At 38.8% G+C, this 14,979-nt stretch overlaps 1 protein-coding gene across 2 annotated transcripts in view; it reads left to right on the forward strand.

The window, feature by feature from the left end:
- Xpo4 (exportin 4) overlaps positions 1–14,979 on the forward strand; it is a 94,992-nt gene that overhangs the window by 33,861 nt on the left and 46,152 nt on the right. For both annotated transcript variants that reach the window (XM_057786165.1, XM_057786167.1), the window contains exons 5-6: positions 6,479–6,595; positions 7,302–7,455. In XM_057786165.1, the coding sequence (XP_057642148.1) occupies positions 6,479–6,595; positions 7,302–7,455 (271 nt within the window). The remainder of the gene's footprint in view (positions 1–6,478; positions 6,596–7,301; positions 7,456–14,979) is intronic.

The following is a 14,979-nucleotide window of genomic DNA, read 5'->3' on the forward strand; positions in this document are numbered from 1 at the left end:
CAGAAACAAACCAGAGTAGGACATAAAACCTTTTCTCACAGATGGTATAGCTTTCTATGTGCCATGGTATGTTGTTGGTGCAATTGAGAACTATGTCATTTCATGCTTATCTTTGTGAGCAGGCTGTCTTCCGTGATTGTGATGGGTACTGTGTTTATTTCATCTCAGTTGGGAACTGTCAGGCCTACTGTCAAAACTAGTTTGAGAGAGCTAGGGAAGTTCTCTTTCCTAAAATAAAAAGGTAGCTTAGGTTTATATATATATATATATTTTTTTTTTCTTTTGTTTTGCTTAAGTTATTTTTGAGGCTGACATAGAAACTATAATTTTAATCTGTTTCATGGTTGCTTTATTTCCTTTAGACATAATAAGCTAAGCCTATGTTAAATCATTTTGAAAGATGGTTAATGCAGCATTTAAGCCTCCTTTCTTCCTGTTTTTCATGTTGAGCAGAAGTGGGTGAGAAATTCACTTGTCTACCCAGGGCTGCCCTTGGATGTGATAGCCTAGTTAATCTCCCTTATCGCAAAGTCTCATTGATGTTTTCTTAGAAGAGCAGCTGGAGGTCTGCTATATAGTATGGTACCTTTCATACAGTTTATTCTTGGTAATAAAGATCCTGGGGCAAGAGCCAGGCTATTATAAGAGACAATCCTCCCTCTGAACAAGAGCATTCTATTTTGTCAGCTGGGGTCTTGTGCTTGTGAACGAGGAAGGCAAGCTGTCTCTGAGGGTTTTTTTTTCCATCAGCATGAAATGAATGACTTTGAAGAGAAGTATGAGTGCTATTGTAAGAATTTTAATATGAGACAGAGTTTTTTAAATTGTCACCCAGTAAGTAAACTTTTGAATTTGAGAGCGGGTGTCATGTATCTCAGCTTGAGCCAAAAAAGTGGGATGTAGCCATGGATATCTTGGACTTCTCCATCTCCCAAGTACCAGAATTACACCAACACTCGGTTTTATGCAATGGCTGCAATCAAAAGTAGAGCTTCATGCATCCTAGGCAAGCATTCTCCTAGCTGAACTGCATTCTCAGCTCATGAGTCATAAGATTGAGACTTTCTTGCACTGTTTTTTATTTGCTTTATTGTTCTAAATTTATAAACAACAAAAATGGGAGTAGAATTTAAGAAGGATTACTCGGTAGTTAATAGCCCTTACTATTCCTGTAGAGGATCTGAGTTTGGTTCCCAGCACCTACAGAATTACTGTCTGTAATTCCTATTCCAAGAGTGTGATGCCTTCTTCTGGTTACATTCCTAAACGCAAGCACTCATACGCATAAAAATTAATCTTTTATGAAAATATTAGGAAACATTCATTTATTTTCTTCCTCTTCCTGTGTCAATAGTTAAAGTAACCGAGGATTCATTGATTCAAGCAGTATTTAACAGTCCTCTTCTTATTCCTAAGTGATAATTTATCTTGCATTCTAATTTGACAGAACTAGATGGTAGTTAAGAGGTAGGACCAAAACAGCCCAATTTAATGATAATTATAAAAATACTACTTTCACTCTACCTTATTCTAATTGCTGCATTTACATAGTACTTTCTGTACTACTGTGTATACTACGGTATTATGCCTGTAGTGCTGTGGCTGCACTACAGGACCATCCACGAGCCATGCAAGGGCCTGGAGATTTAAACACACAGAGACACGGGTCATCCTTGAAACAAGAACGCCCCTTTAGGGGCTGGAGAGATGACTCAGAGGTTAAGAGCACTGGCTGTTCTTCCAGAGGTCCTGAGTTCAATTCCCAGCAACCACGTGTGTTCACAACCATCTATAATGAGATCTAGAGCCTTCTTCTGGTGTGCAAGCATACATGTAGGCAGAACACTGTATACATGATAAATAAATCTTAAAAAAATAGAATGCCCCTTTATTGTATACCAGAGCCACTTATATATGGATCCTTAACTGATAGCCGCACCCTAGGCAAACCCACCAGAAACCACTGCCATTAGGAACTCCTGAGGGTCTCATGCTCAGAGTAGCTACAAACACAGGAAAAATAAGTTGTTTTGCTCAGAGCAGCTGGACAAGTTGTTTACAGGAAATTCAGAGTCTGGGTTCACAGCCCCCAACACTTAACAATTTATCATTGCATTTGAACCCACCATAACTGGATTAGAGATGAGACTTTATTAGCATGATAATGAAATGCCTTGCCTACAGTTAAATGAAAAACAGAATGTTTGAATTTACATATTTCTGTTTCTCTGGTCTACACAGTAGGCATCTTGTATCCCTAAGGATTCCTACAGAGTATTTTTATTTATAATGTATCTTGGACACCAGCACAATAGATTTTGTTACTTTCTTTCTAAATTAACAAATGAGAATGACCAGTAAACTGTCTGCTGGTGGTTGTTATGTTGCCGGCAGCAGTGAACTGTAAACTATCACAAAGGGCACTTGAGGGAACCTGTGAAGTAGACATAATCATCAAGCAAGGAGAGCTGACATCCTTTTGTCAAAGGACCTAAGGCCTTTTTTCTTGAGTGGTTTCCCAAGTAGTTACTTATTGACATATAACTGATATAAAAGAACTTCTTTTAGAAAAATGTACAAAGTGTAAGTTTTTAAAATGTTTTTGTTGAATTTAGAAACTAACAAGATACAAACTTATTGAATTTAGAAAGTAACAGATATGAATTTATTCTTTATGATCTTAGATAAATGAAACATTCTTGTGATAACCTCTTAAAACTGTGAATTGTGCTTGTAGTTTCAGTCAGATCCCTCTTTGTTATGAAAATCTCCTGTTTCTCGGTTTTCATCAGATTTCACTGAAATTCCAACGACAGCTTTTGTTTTTGACCCTCTTAAGTATCAGAGTCATTGTCTATAGTATAGAATGCTATCTGGCCGTGACTGCCAGGGCAGGGATAACACTTGACAGTGCTGGTCGTTGGAGGGAGAGTAAAAGGCACTGCACTGTGTCTCTTGAGCACCGAATGCCTGCAGCAAGCAGACAGGAACCTTCTCCAGTGGTAAGTGAGACCCAAAGTTGGTGCTCTCTCCCAGGCAGGGTTAGTTCTTACTTCTGACCGGGAAATTCTCTATTGGCACTGCTTTTTGCTTTGCATTATGGTATAATGAGTGAGGACAAAGTGTCATTGTAAGGGGGTTAAATTGTCAGTTAAGTACTGAAAGTGAGTAAACATAGGAACGGAGAATCTTACACATTTATGGTATTCTTAGTTGTCTTGTGAATAGGAAGAACTATTGTTGATATATAGCAGAGTGCTTTGCTTTGTTCCTTTATAATCAGTTCACTTTCTCCAAGGAATGAGTTTATTCATTTGGCAGCCTTTAGTTAGAGTAGTAGTATAATTAGAGCTCATGATGTTAATCTCGTATCCATACAAGATTTTCAAATTAATGAGAGATTGAATTCTTAGGTGTTTGTAGTATTTGAAAATATTGCTGAATTCGGTTCTTTGGAAAGTGATGATTTTAGGTAGGGCTCACAGTGGCTTTGCTTTCTCTGTATTGTAGAATTGTTTTCATGGATTTCCTGTGTTTCTAAGCGATGTAGTGAAATACAAAAGTTTGCACTTAACCATTTCTTGTTATAAAATTAAAATGGAAAAAGGAGTACAAAGTTTATAGATTGTTAGCTATTCTATAACTAATACGGGTATAAACACTAAGAAATTAAAAGAGCTATAAATAACTGTTTCAATAATAATTCAGACAAAAAGATTGTAGGTAATTTTATCTTCTTTGAACTTTTTTAACCTTCTAGTTTTTCTAAGATTGATATCATACTGTATCATTTTCATAGACTGAAAAAATAATTTTGAAAGCTGAACCTGTGATGAGAATACATTTTGTTCCTGATGTTCATGTATTGAGAATAAGGGCTAAAGGAGTGTTTCTCTGTAGGATCCCCTTCCACTCTTAGGAGTTCTTGTCTCATTTTTCCTTAGTTAATGTAATCTACTCTGAATACTGGAAGTGGGATAGGAGAATGAGACTATATGCTCACTTGCCTTTAAGGGTTAATGTCTGCATCCTAAATGTGAGCTTGCTTGTGGGGTGGCTGTGTTTATTGATGTAGCCAGCCTCTTGGCTCCCCGGCTGCTGAGCTATACTGTGTAGCGTACTTGTGGGAACCCTCAGTCACCCAGCAAGGTTCTTATTAGCTTTGCCCTGGTTTTTTTCCTCCATTCATTTGATTATGAATATGAGCTTAGGAAATATTTATTTCATATAAAAGCAAATCTTTATTGTGATATATGTTTTAATAATCAATTAGGCATTGTACTAATAATCTGAATATGATCATAGTTTGAAACTATATACCACTTTGTGAAAGTACCAGAAACCAGCTTGCATTAAGTTGTAAATTTCTTGAGGAAAGGTATTTTAGAGCATTCTTAGTAAGAATGATGGCAGTTTGCATTTAGCAAGCTTCTGTGTTTTCACGTAAGTTCATATGTGAGTTGTGTTCCGTGACTGATGGCTTACTTGAGATTCCGAAGTTAATTTTCTTATTTTAAGAAGATATTTTTTTCAAATATTTTAACTCGATAATATTATAGACAATAAGGTCTTATTTAGAAAGGATGAATGAAATACTAAGTTACAAAAATATAGTCTACTAAATATTGTCTTTAGAATTATAGAGTCTTAGAAGTTATTAGGTCTAGTGAGTTAATATTTTCCTACAAGCTTTATTAATTTAATTTAATTTTGTCTATTGTTTTATTTAGTATATTTCCCCCCACCGAATCTCTCATGTGCACACAAATGTGTATATGTGTATTTATACATCTGATCACATTTGCAGATGATCAATTTTATTTGACTGTATTTGTGACACAGTGGTAGCTTTCTGTGGAGTGTGTCTGAGGCAGTGTCATGGCTTCAAGTGATCCCTTTGCCACAGCCTCCAAATACTGAGGATTTGAAGAACTATGGACTATGATGCCTCTATGCTCAGCTGACACCTGGCACTTGAACCATTTAAAAGGAAGTCATTTTAAAGTGAAGATTATTTTACTTGATAACTGTCTGAAATCTCTTTGAGCAGTAAGACAGAGATAATTTTCTCATTATGAGGGGCTTGTATCTGATTTCTCAAGTCATCTTCCTTAGTCCACATTGGTATTTAAACAGGCACATATTTTTTCTTGAAGATTTAGAGCTGAAAGAACTTTTGTATTAAAGTAGTGTATATTTTGAAATAAGCTGAGTGTGTGGGGGGACAGGACTAAGTTCATTTCTGATGAGGAACACACTTGCCATATGACCACAATGACCCAGGTTCAACTCTCAGTACAGCCAATTATTAACAACAAAAACCCCGTGTACATGTGTGCACAAAGACTGAGCTAAGAGTATCCAGAGAACTTTCATCATTTGAGAAAGCACCTTTGATAGATAACTTCTGAACTCTCCAGCCTGCATGAAGTTACATACTTGTGCTTATTTTCACTGATATTAAGAGGTAAACAGTAACTACTTCCTTTAAAAATTTGAAAAACAGTTTTAAAGGAAAATTTTAAGTGCTTTTTTAAAAAGTAGTATTTTTTTTTTTTCTGTGTAACTGTCACTTACCTTAAGCAAATATCAGCCTTACAGTCTTTAGGAATTTTAACTTTATATCTCTTTGCTAAGATTTGTCAAGCAAAGCATCTGTAAGGTCAAGGTACTAACATCAGAAGCATTTCTGAACAAAGATGTTGCAGTTGGTGGGGTGGGTCCCACTGTGTTCAGCTGTTGTATAAGCTTGCAGAAATAGTATCATCTTGACTTTAATCTTTCGGGTGTTCAGAGGTAGTGTGCATATTTCAGTTTAACCCCTGGAAATGTGCCAAAATAATCCATATTCTTATCTCCATCCTTATTACCTTGGCTCTAAATAATCTGTGAATAAGATTAATGAGAGGTATTCTATCTGGTGGATCCAGTGAAAAAGAAAAGTTTCTTTCTTTGATTTAAAAAGTTTTGAGGTACTGTTTGATATTTTGGAGACTAAAGTCAATGTTACTTTTCATCTGTTTGAGAATGCTTTTACATTCATCACAACATAGAGTGGGATACCCGAGTCTGAATGTTGGTGGCCTCTGGTAATCACCTACCCTCTTCAAGTCATGGTCCTTTCAGGTATAAAAGGAATGTACGGGTTGTTGTGTAAGTTAGATGAAACAGGGCATTCAACAATTATTTAATTATTTAACAATTATGTAAAATGTCAGTTGAACTCTAGGATTGAGTGAGTCGTGTCCTGAGCTCCAGTCCTGCACTGATATGTACTGACTTGAGTTGAGGTGCACTGTTAGCATTTACCACATCACTTTGCAAAGAGAGCAAGTCTTCTTAGTCTCACCCAGGTCTCTGCTTGGCAGTTGGAAGCTCTAAAGCTCAGACAACATACAGAGAATATATTTGAGCAAAATCTGTTGAAACAAAGCTTTGAAAAAAATCATGCCTTACAGTTATTTCTTGTTGAATTTAGCAAACTCTCGCCTGTTCTATTCTAACTGCACTGTTGAGTGAGTTCTCAAGTTCAAGTAAAACTAGCAACATTGGACTGAGTATGGAATTCCATGGTAACTGCAAACGAGTCTTTCAGGTACTGGTTTTTTGTTTTATGTTTTAATTATTAGACGGTCTACTTTTTGCCCAGTTTTTTCCTAATGGCAAGAAAATTTGTTTTGAATGTTTGATAGCTTATGCCTGAAGACTTGTGTTGAGATTTCAATATAGGATATAGTAAATAGGAGGGTTTGATTACTATAATTGGTGAGTTTATTGTTCAGGTCTCATCTTTAAACAGCAAAAAGAAAATATTATAATAAATATCCTTAGCTTATCATTTTATCGTATTTAGCTATAACTATTTCAATTGATAGGATTCTGCCAGCCTTAAAAATAGAACTGGCACAATGTCAAAGAGGGTCGTGTATTTAAAATGTTATTGCAGATGGTGAGGGCTCTTTGTCTCTCGCGTGTATTGTTTGGCTCTGGAGTAAAGTTATGTGAAGGCACTGGCTTGAGTCCTAAGGCTCTGCACTATAGCAACTGACTCTCCCAGCTCTACAGTTACATTCACCTTCACAGGCTTTCCTGCATGGAGGAGCATTTATATTACAGTCAATGGTACCTCTTGGAAGCACACTGATGTAAATTTTGGTTAGAGGCCTCAAGATGGAAAACATTTTTAAAGAAGTAGAGCAATCTAATGGAAACCTTAAGGTTCTTATTTGTTTTATGATTCTAAAAAGGATTGTGTTTTGATTAAGTGTCATACAAAACTTTGTGTGATTTATTGAGCATAGGAAGAAGACCTTCGCCAGATCTTCATGTTAACGGTTGGAGTTCTGCAGGAGTTCAGCAGGCGGGAGAACCTCAGTGCTCAGATGTCTTCAGTGTTTCAGCGGTATCTTGCACTAGCCAACCAAGTCCTGAGCTGGAATTTTCTCCCTCCAAACTATATCCTTTTCGTAGCGGGAAGGGCTGTGTTTGTGGTGACTTTGTAGAAGACTTAATCATAAACCTCAGTCCTTTTTATACTCTTAGCTTTTTTCTTCTTTTTGGAGAAATGGAATTTTATTATACCATAGTACAGTAGACTATGTAGAACATGTAAAGTTGTATTTGTTGCTTTTTTGAAGAGGGTTGAGTATATGAAAACATTTGATGTCTAATAAGGCTGTTGTTGACTGAGGAAGGAAAAGCCAAAATGTGCAAAATGCATATTTATTCAGCAGTAGAGACATTTTCTTCTTGGACGTGATTAAATTAGATTTTGTGACTGGCTTTCTTTACTTAGGAAGGGTCTTGTTTTGTCTTTATGAATTGTTTATGTGTATGTATTAAGTTAGTGATAGGCTTTCGGTCCAGAGCATCTGCTGCCGGGCGTCTCGTTGTGCCTTAGGTTACTGTAGTGCCTGCTTGTAGCATTGTTCATTCAGGCAGACCTGGGTTCAAGCCTTAGTTGATCTCCAGCAAATTACTGAACCTTTTTTAATATTAGTTTTTCCGAGCAGAAAGAGAAGATGTTGGCTATTGACTAGATTTAATGAAACAGTGTAGTTAACACACTCAGTCAGCTGCTGTTATGCGGCCCTTAGCATCTTTGTGTGAAGTAGTCCTACAGTTAACTCCGCATGTCGTGCTCCTTTCGATCTGACACACTTGTGCCCGCTGTAGAAAATTAAATATAACCTGTTCTAGACGTCTTTAATCAGTCCTTTCCTGGGGCTTTGAGAGTTTGTTTCTAAGATCAGAGACGGAGAGTCCGGTCAGAGCTTTCGGATGAGGCTCGTTTTGTTCCAGCACAGTCAGGACCTGCTGCATTTGTGTGCATAGGTTTGAGACCTGTAAAACTGGGAGACTTAAGGTGCCTGGTAAGCTTTGAGTTTCAAGTTACTATATTTACCTACTAGAAAACTAACTGTGAGAGGCAGGTGGTATGAGATAAAGTGAGCCACTGACTCGTTAAACCAGGAATTCTCCCGGCTTCTTTGCCAAGGGCAGTCACAATGGAATGAATGAAGCTTGCTATCAAGTTAACTGTATTCTCCTTTTATGCCTATCCTTTATCTTTCACCCATTAATCAACTTTCTATATTTAATCTATAAATTTCTTTTTAAAATATTTATTTGATTTTATGTGCATTTGGTATGAAGGGGTCAGATTCCCTGGAATTGGGAGTTATACAGACAGTTTTGAGCTGCCATGTGGGTGCTGGGAATTGAACCTGGGGCCTCTGGGAGAGCACTGAGCCATCTCTCCAGTCCCTTATTTGTTTTTAAAGGATGGTTTGGCAGACTTTATTAAAAAAGTCTGTTATTACAGTTTAAATATCAGTGTAGCACGATCTTGTTGTAAAGAGAGATTAGACAAGTCCCTGTCCTAGTTTTTGTTTTATTTTGTTGTTGGTTTTGTTTTGTTTTTTAATTAAAACAAAGCAAACAAAAAAGCAACAGCAACAACTGAAGGGGCAATCACTGAGCTTGCATGGGCTTGTGTTAGGTACTCTGCAAATATGTTCTGGTTGTTGTTTTTGTGGGACTCCTAACAGTGGGAGTAGAGGTGTCTCTGACTCTTTTGCCTTTCCTCCATATCCTTTCCCTCCTACTGGGTTGCCTCACCCATCCCTGATATGAGGGTTTCTTCCTACTCTTATTGTAATTTGTTGTTGTTTTTTTTTTTTTTTTTTTTTTTTTTTTTTTTGGTTTTTCGAGACAGGGTTTCTCTGTGGTTTTGGAGCCTGTCCTGGAACTAGCTCTTGTAGACCAGGCTGGTCTCGAACTCACAGAGATCCGCCTGCCTCTGCCTCCCAAGTGCTGGGATTAAAGGCGTGCGCCACCACCGCCCGGCCTGTTTTGGTTTTTCAAGATAAGGTTTCTTTGTGTAGTTCTGACAGTCCTGGAACTAGCTCTGTAGACCAGACTGGCCTCTAACTCACAGAGATCCACCTGCCTCTGCCTCCTAAGTGCTAGAATTAAAGCTGTGTGATCTTATTGTAACTTGTTATGCCATGTTCAGTTTATGCCCCTGGGAGGTCTTCTCTTTTCTGAAGAGAAATAGGAGGAGTGGATCTGGGGGATATGGGCGGTGTGGGAGGGAGGAGTAACTTCAGTCAGGGTGTATTGTATGAGAGAGGATTAAAAAAAAATCAGGGTAAAAAGATGACTTAGCATCTTCATGAGGACCAGGGTTTAGTTCTCAGCACACAACCATCTAACACATTTCAAGAGATCTGATGCCCTCTTCTTGCCTCCTTGAACACCAGGCACTCACTTGGTGTACAGGCATACATGCAGGCAAAACTCCAATGTACATAAAATAATATATATCGAGCTGGGTGGTGGCACATGCTTTTGATCCCAGCATTCTGGAGGCACAGGCAGGCGAATCTTGAGTTTGAGGCCAGCCTGGTCTACAGAGCTACTTCCAGTGCAGCGAGCACTACACAGAGAAACCATCTTGGGGGTGGGGGTGGTAAGGTCATTTATGGTAATACAGATCTGTAGTCACAGAATTCACTTGAGAGACTGAAGAGGGTGGATTACTATCGGTTCAAGGCCAGCTAGAGTCACATAGCAAGACCAAGTTTCAAGAGAACTAACATAATAAAACGTTGAAAAAACTTGGAACAGATTTTAAATTACCAGTCCATATGGAGCTATTAAAACATTAATTATGTATGTAGTGAAATCAACAAAAATTACACTGCATATATCATAGCCAGTTCTAAAGTGTCTGTTTTAGAGGAAAATATAGTTGGCAGAGAGTTACTGTTTTGAAAAGAAAAACAGTTCTCTAAGAGTTTGAAAACAAAGTTTGTCTGAAAGATACACACTCAAAATATTTTATGGCGTCTGTAGATAAAGCATTGGACAAAAGCTACTGCAGTGTTACCAAAGAAAGTAATTCCTCTAAAGGTCTTGAGGGTGAAGTGTGCATCCTGAAATCTCAGCCTTCAGGAGATAGAGTCTAGGGAATCAGAAGTTCAAGGTTATCCTCTACCACGTAGTGAGTTTGAGACCTGCCTTCGGTATCCGGAAGAGAGGGGCCGGATCTGAAAAGATGGCTAAGCTGGTAAAAATGCTTGTTACTCTTCCAGAGGTTTCAAGTTTGTTTCCCAGCACTGATGTTGGACAGTTCATAACAGCCTGTCTATCTCCAGGGGACCTAATACCCTCCTCTGGCTTCCACGGATACCCATACACACATGCACAGATACACGTATACATAAATGATGCTTTTAAAAAAAAATCTGGAGGGCTGGAGAGAAGTCTCAGAGGTTGAGAGCTCTGACTGCTCTTCCAGAGTTCCTGAGTTCAATTCCCAACAACCACATGGTGGCTCACAACCATCTGTAATGAGATCTGGTGCCCTCTTCTGGCTTGAAGGCATACATGCAGAAAGAACCCTGTATACATAATTAATAAATAAGTCCTTAAAAAACAAATCTGGAGGGGCTGGAATGCTGGCTCAGAGGTTAAGTGAACTGACTGCTCTTTCAGAGGTCCTGAATTCAATTCCCAGCAACCACATGGTGGTTCTCAACCATCTGTAGTTAGCATAATAAATAAATAAATCTTAAAAAAAAAAACAAAAAACAAATCTGGAGACAGTAGCATCAAATGCTCAATTCTCCTGCCTCAGTTTCGAAAGTTCTTGTATGTACCACCATGCCTAGGTCTTGAGAATATTTTTCTACTTCATACTTATGAGTGAATGTTTATGTGACCAGTGAGTGATTGGTGTAGTTCCATATATTGGTGGGCTGGACTACTGCTCTGAGTACTCCTTCGAGTAGGTAATTTTCACATATAGATGTAAGTAATATATAAACACACATTTAAAAAAATCATCTGGGACTAGGGATAGAAATTATATTCATTTACCTCTGCATATTATTGTGTATTTTCTTATTGTGAAGGTACAAGGGACTTAGCCCAGTGGTAGAGTTCTTGTTTAACATGTGCAAGGCCCTGGGTTCAGTCTCCAGCACTGCAAAAAAGTTCTTTGTCAGTTTGACACAAGGCTCATTTGAGAAGAAGGACCCTCAACTGAGAAAATGCCCCATCAGATTGGCCTCTAGGCAGTGCCATCTCTAGGTAGTTGGTCCTAGATTGTTGAAGAAATCAAACTTAGCAAGGCATGAGAAACAAACTAGTAAGCCAGCACGTGTGGTTATAGTCATTACTTTTTGTGGTATTCTTCAAAGCACAAAAATTTATAGTTTTGATGATGTTCCATTTAATCAGAAACAATCTGATCCATGGTAACATGGGTTTATAGTCTATGACTTCTGTGCTTTTTGATTCACCTTGAGTAACTTTTCATGTGTAGTTTGAGGTGATGAGTCACCATTATTCATATACATGTGAGTATCCAGGTGTCCAGCAGGTGATTATTGACTACAAAGTGGAAGAGACCAGGATGATATTTGATTAGTCAGTGAATGCTGGTGTCTCTGTAACTCTGAAGCCAAGTCTAGCTAGTCTTCAGTTTGGAGTACTGATGGATCAGTGCGGGAGAAACTATTTCTTGGAACCACTGGTTTATAAAAACAAATATGCTTGTTCACCCTGCCTCCTATGTATTTATTACCACATACTAAATACATACATGGTAGGGTGAGCAAGCCACAGTTGTAGTTTTATTGGCAGTTCATGGAAGAGACCAAAGACACTGGTAAACTCCGAAGAGTACATAGGAAGCCCTACAACAGCAATTATCAGGCCCCAAGTGTGAGTAGTCCTCTAAACATAAATGCATGTGAGTGTTCCCAGCAGCTCCATAACGTGGAAACAAATCCAAGGTCCGTCAGCTGATAAGTGAATAAATAAAATGTGGTATATCCATAAAATGGATATTATTTGTTAGTTTAAAAAAATGAAGTACTTATACATGCTAAAACAGGAAAACTTTGAAAACGTACTAAGAAAGAGTCTGTTGTGAAAGAAACCATTTAGAGAGTACTTGAATACCTGATCACATTTATATGTGATGTTCAGAATGAGCAAATTGGAGGCAGCTCACAGTGGTCACCTAGAGCGGTGGTGTTTGGGAAGACACAGGAGATGAGTGCAAAGCATACCAGACTTTCTTCTGGGTGATGAGTCTGCTCTAAAATTAGATGTGTTCATGATACACAACTGTGAAGATAGTAAAACTACTAAGTCACTGAACAAGTTGTATAGTATGTGAATTATGTCTCTGTGAAGCCTTTAAAAATATCTGGCGTGCCAAGGTTTATCATGCTGCTTTACTGATTAGGTACACTCCTTCACGTGCCCATTAGTAGAATTGTATTGTCGGGGATGGTTTGGAGTGAAGATGCAATTTGGGGAGTCATTACTGCTATGTGGGACATTGCAGGACTGATCCCACTTCCTTAATTTCAAAGAGCTACAGAAAGCCATGGTCTTGGAAAACAGAAAGAAGCCGAGGAGACTGAGAAGACCAGCTGAGTGCATGGAGAAGCAAAGCTGAGTGTGTCAAGTAAAGGTAGTCAGCACCTGTTCCCAAGGGTAACTGGGAGATTGTTTTCAGATGCGCCTCAAATCTGTCACAGTTAATTGAACCTGTGGGAATCTGTTTGCGGGAGAAGGGCAAAGCTGTACCTTAGAGACGGATTGTGTCTAGAGAGTGAAGAAGTAAGGTGAGTGTAGATAATCCTCAGAACATATCAGCTATACTGCCGCCAGACTGGAAGAAGTATTGGAGAGACGGAAAAAGATCTGGGAAAGGTGTGACGCTGCAGTGCTAGGCCCGACACAGATGCTGAGACAGCCCAGGCCCAGCTGAGGTAATGAGGAAAGTAGGAAGCCACTTGGTGGTGTGGGGTGCCTTCGTGAATCAGGGTCTTATTAAATTTGGTTGGATCTGCCCTAAATCTGTTCGAAAGTGGAGGAACACCATGTGAAAATCAGCATCTGATAGAATATTTAAATACAGATGGAGCGCAGAGTTGTGAAGTATTTTCTTCTGTCCTCCCTGAGTAATTAGTTTTATACCAACTAATGTTTCTGTTGCTGTCTGATAGGACACGTTGGAAAGAAAGCATGTAAAATGAGTAATCAGTATTTGGAATTATATTTGCATTATCCTTTCCAGGTGTGTTTCCACATAACAAAAAAGCTACCCGAAAAGAAAGAGAATTTCTGACCTTGGGCCATTGGGAGGAAGGAGTCATTGACAAGCAGACTCTTTAGTCTTTGGGCACAGTTAATTTTACTAACTGTAACCTGTACTATTGTTCAGGAGATTCTGATTAGTTTTGTAGCTCTTGGACGTGTTGTTCCTGCCCGCCTTTCCTCCTGTCCATGCTGTGCCCTGTTCTCCCCTGGGTTCTAGACCCAGTGCTTCTATGTCATTGCTGTAGAGGGGCGTTTGCAGCACAGGAACAGAGAAAGTGCTCAGAGGCAGAGAAAGGAAGGTGGACCCAAAGCCAGTTTATGTTCTCTTTCTTTCCCACTCAGAGCTTTGTGTAGTTTGTGCAAGAGCAAGAGGGATGGAATGAGTAATTTTTAAAGTCTAATGAACTTGCTTTCAGTCTCAGCTTAACTACTTAGAAACTTAGGCCAGAGGTGTCTTAGAAGCTGAAGCTTGGGTGTCATTGGGAACTTGAGGCATCAGTTTGGGCAAATCTGATTTAAATGCTATAACTATAATACTTTTCAGTAGAAAATGATTTATTTAAAATTATTTAACACCTGTAAGGAATTCTGTCTGCTGTGTTCTTAATTCCCTGAACAGCCTATGTTATTTTGGTTCAGTCGTTCTCTGTGAATGCCACAGCAAGGCAGTCATGGAGTGTGCTTTGCAGCTTAGGGTATGGTGTGAACAATTTGGACAGTGATGGTGGTGGGACTAGAGCTGCCTCTGGGTTATGTATGTCTTCCCCGCTCTAAGTTTGAGTGACAAGCGAGTCATGAAATCAGGACTGTGTGCACGTGCAAAGTTTGGGTTTATTGATTCCTAAAATGAATCCTTGGAGACCTCTGTGCATTTTAACTCAGACAGCAGAGTCATTGTTTTTAGAAAGCATATCATGACCATGGGAGTTTAACCCTTTGGGTTCTGTTGTTGGTATTTTCTTGTTTGTTTGTTTGTTTGTTTCTTTCTTTCTTTCAAAACAAGAGTCTTTGTGTAGTCCTAGCTGGTCTGGAACTTGCTGTGTAGACCAGGCTGGCCTCAAACCCACAGAGAACCACTGGGAAATTTTCTGTACAAAGCTGTTGTCACCAATGAAAAATTACTGGTCCATTCGGTTGAACATACAAAGGCAGTTTTAAATGGTCTTCTGGCAGTGCTCTTGGTATTGTTGTGTGTGTGTTTTAGATAAAAGTCACATGTTCCCACTGAGAGAGAGCTTCAGTGATTAGGGTCAGCCCTGGAATGAGGGTCAACAGTGTGGTCCTTCATCTCAGCTTGAGCTGTTTTTTATTTGTTTTTTAATTCCTTGAAAGAGCAAACGTGGTTGTTTGAAC

Source organism: Chionomys nivalis, chromosome 12, assembly GCF_950005125.1.
Source record: "Chionomys nivalis chromosome 12, mChiNiv1.1, whole genome shotgun sequence".
In the NCBI taxonomy this organism is placed as follows: domain Eukaryota; kingdom Metazoa; phylum Chordata; class Mammalia; order Rodentia; family Cricetidae; genus Chionomys; species Chionomys nivalis.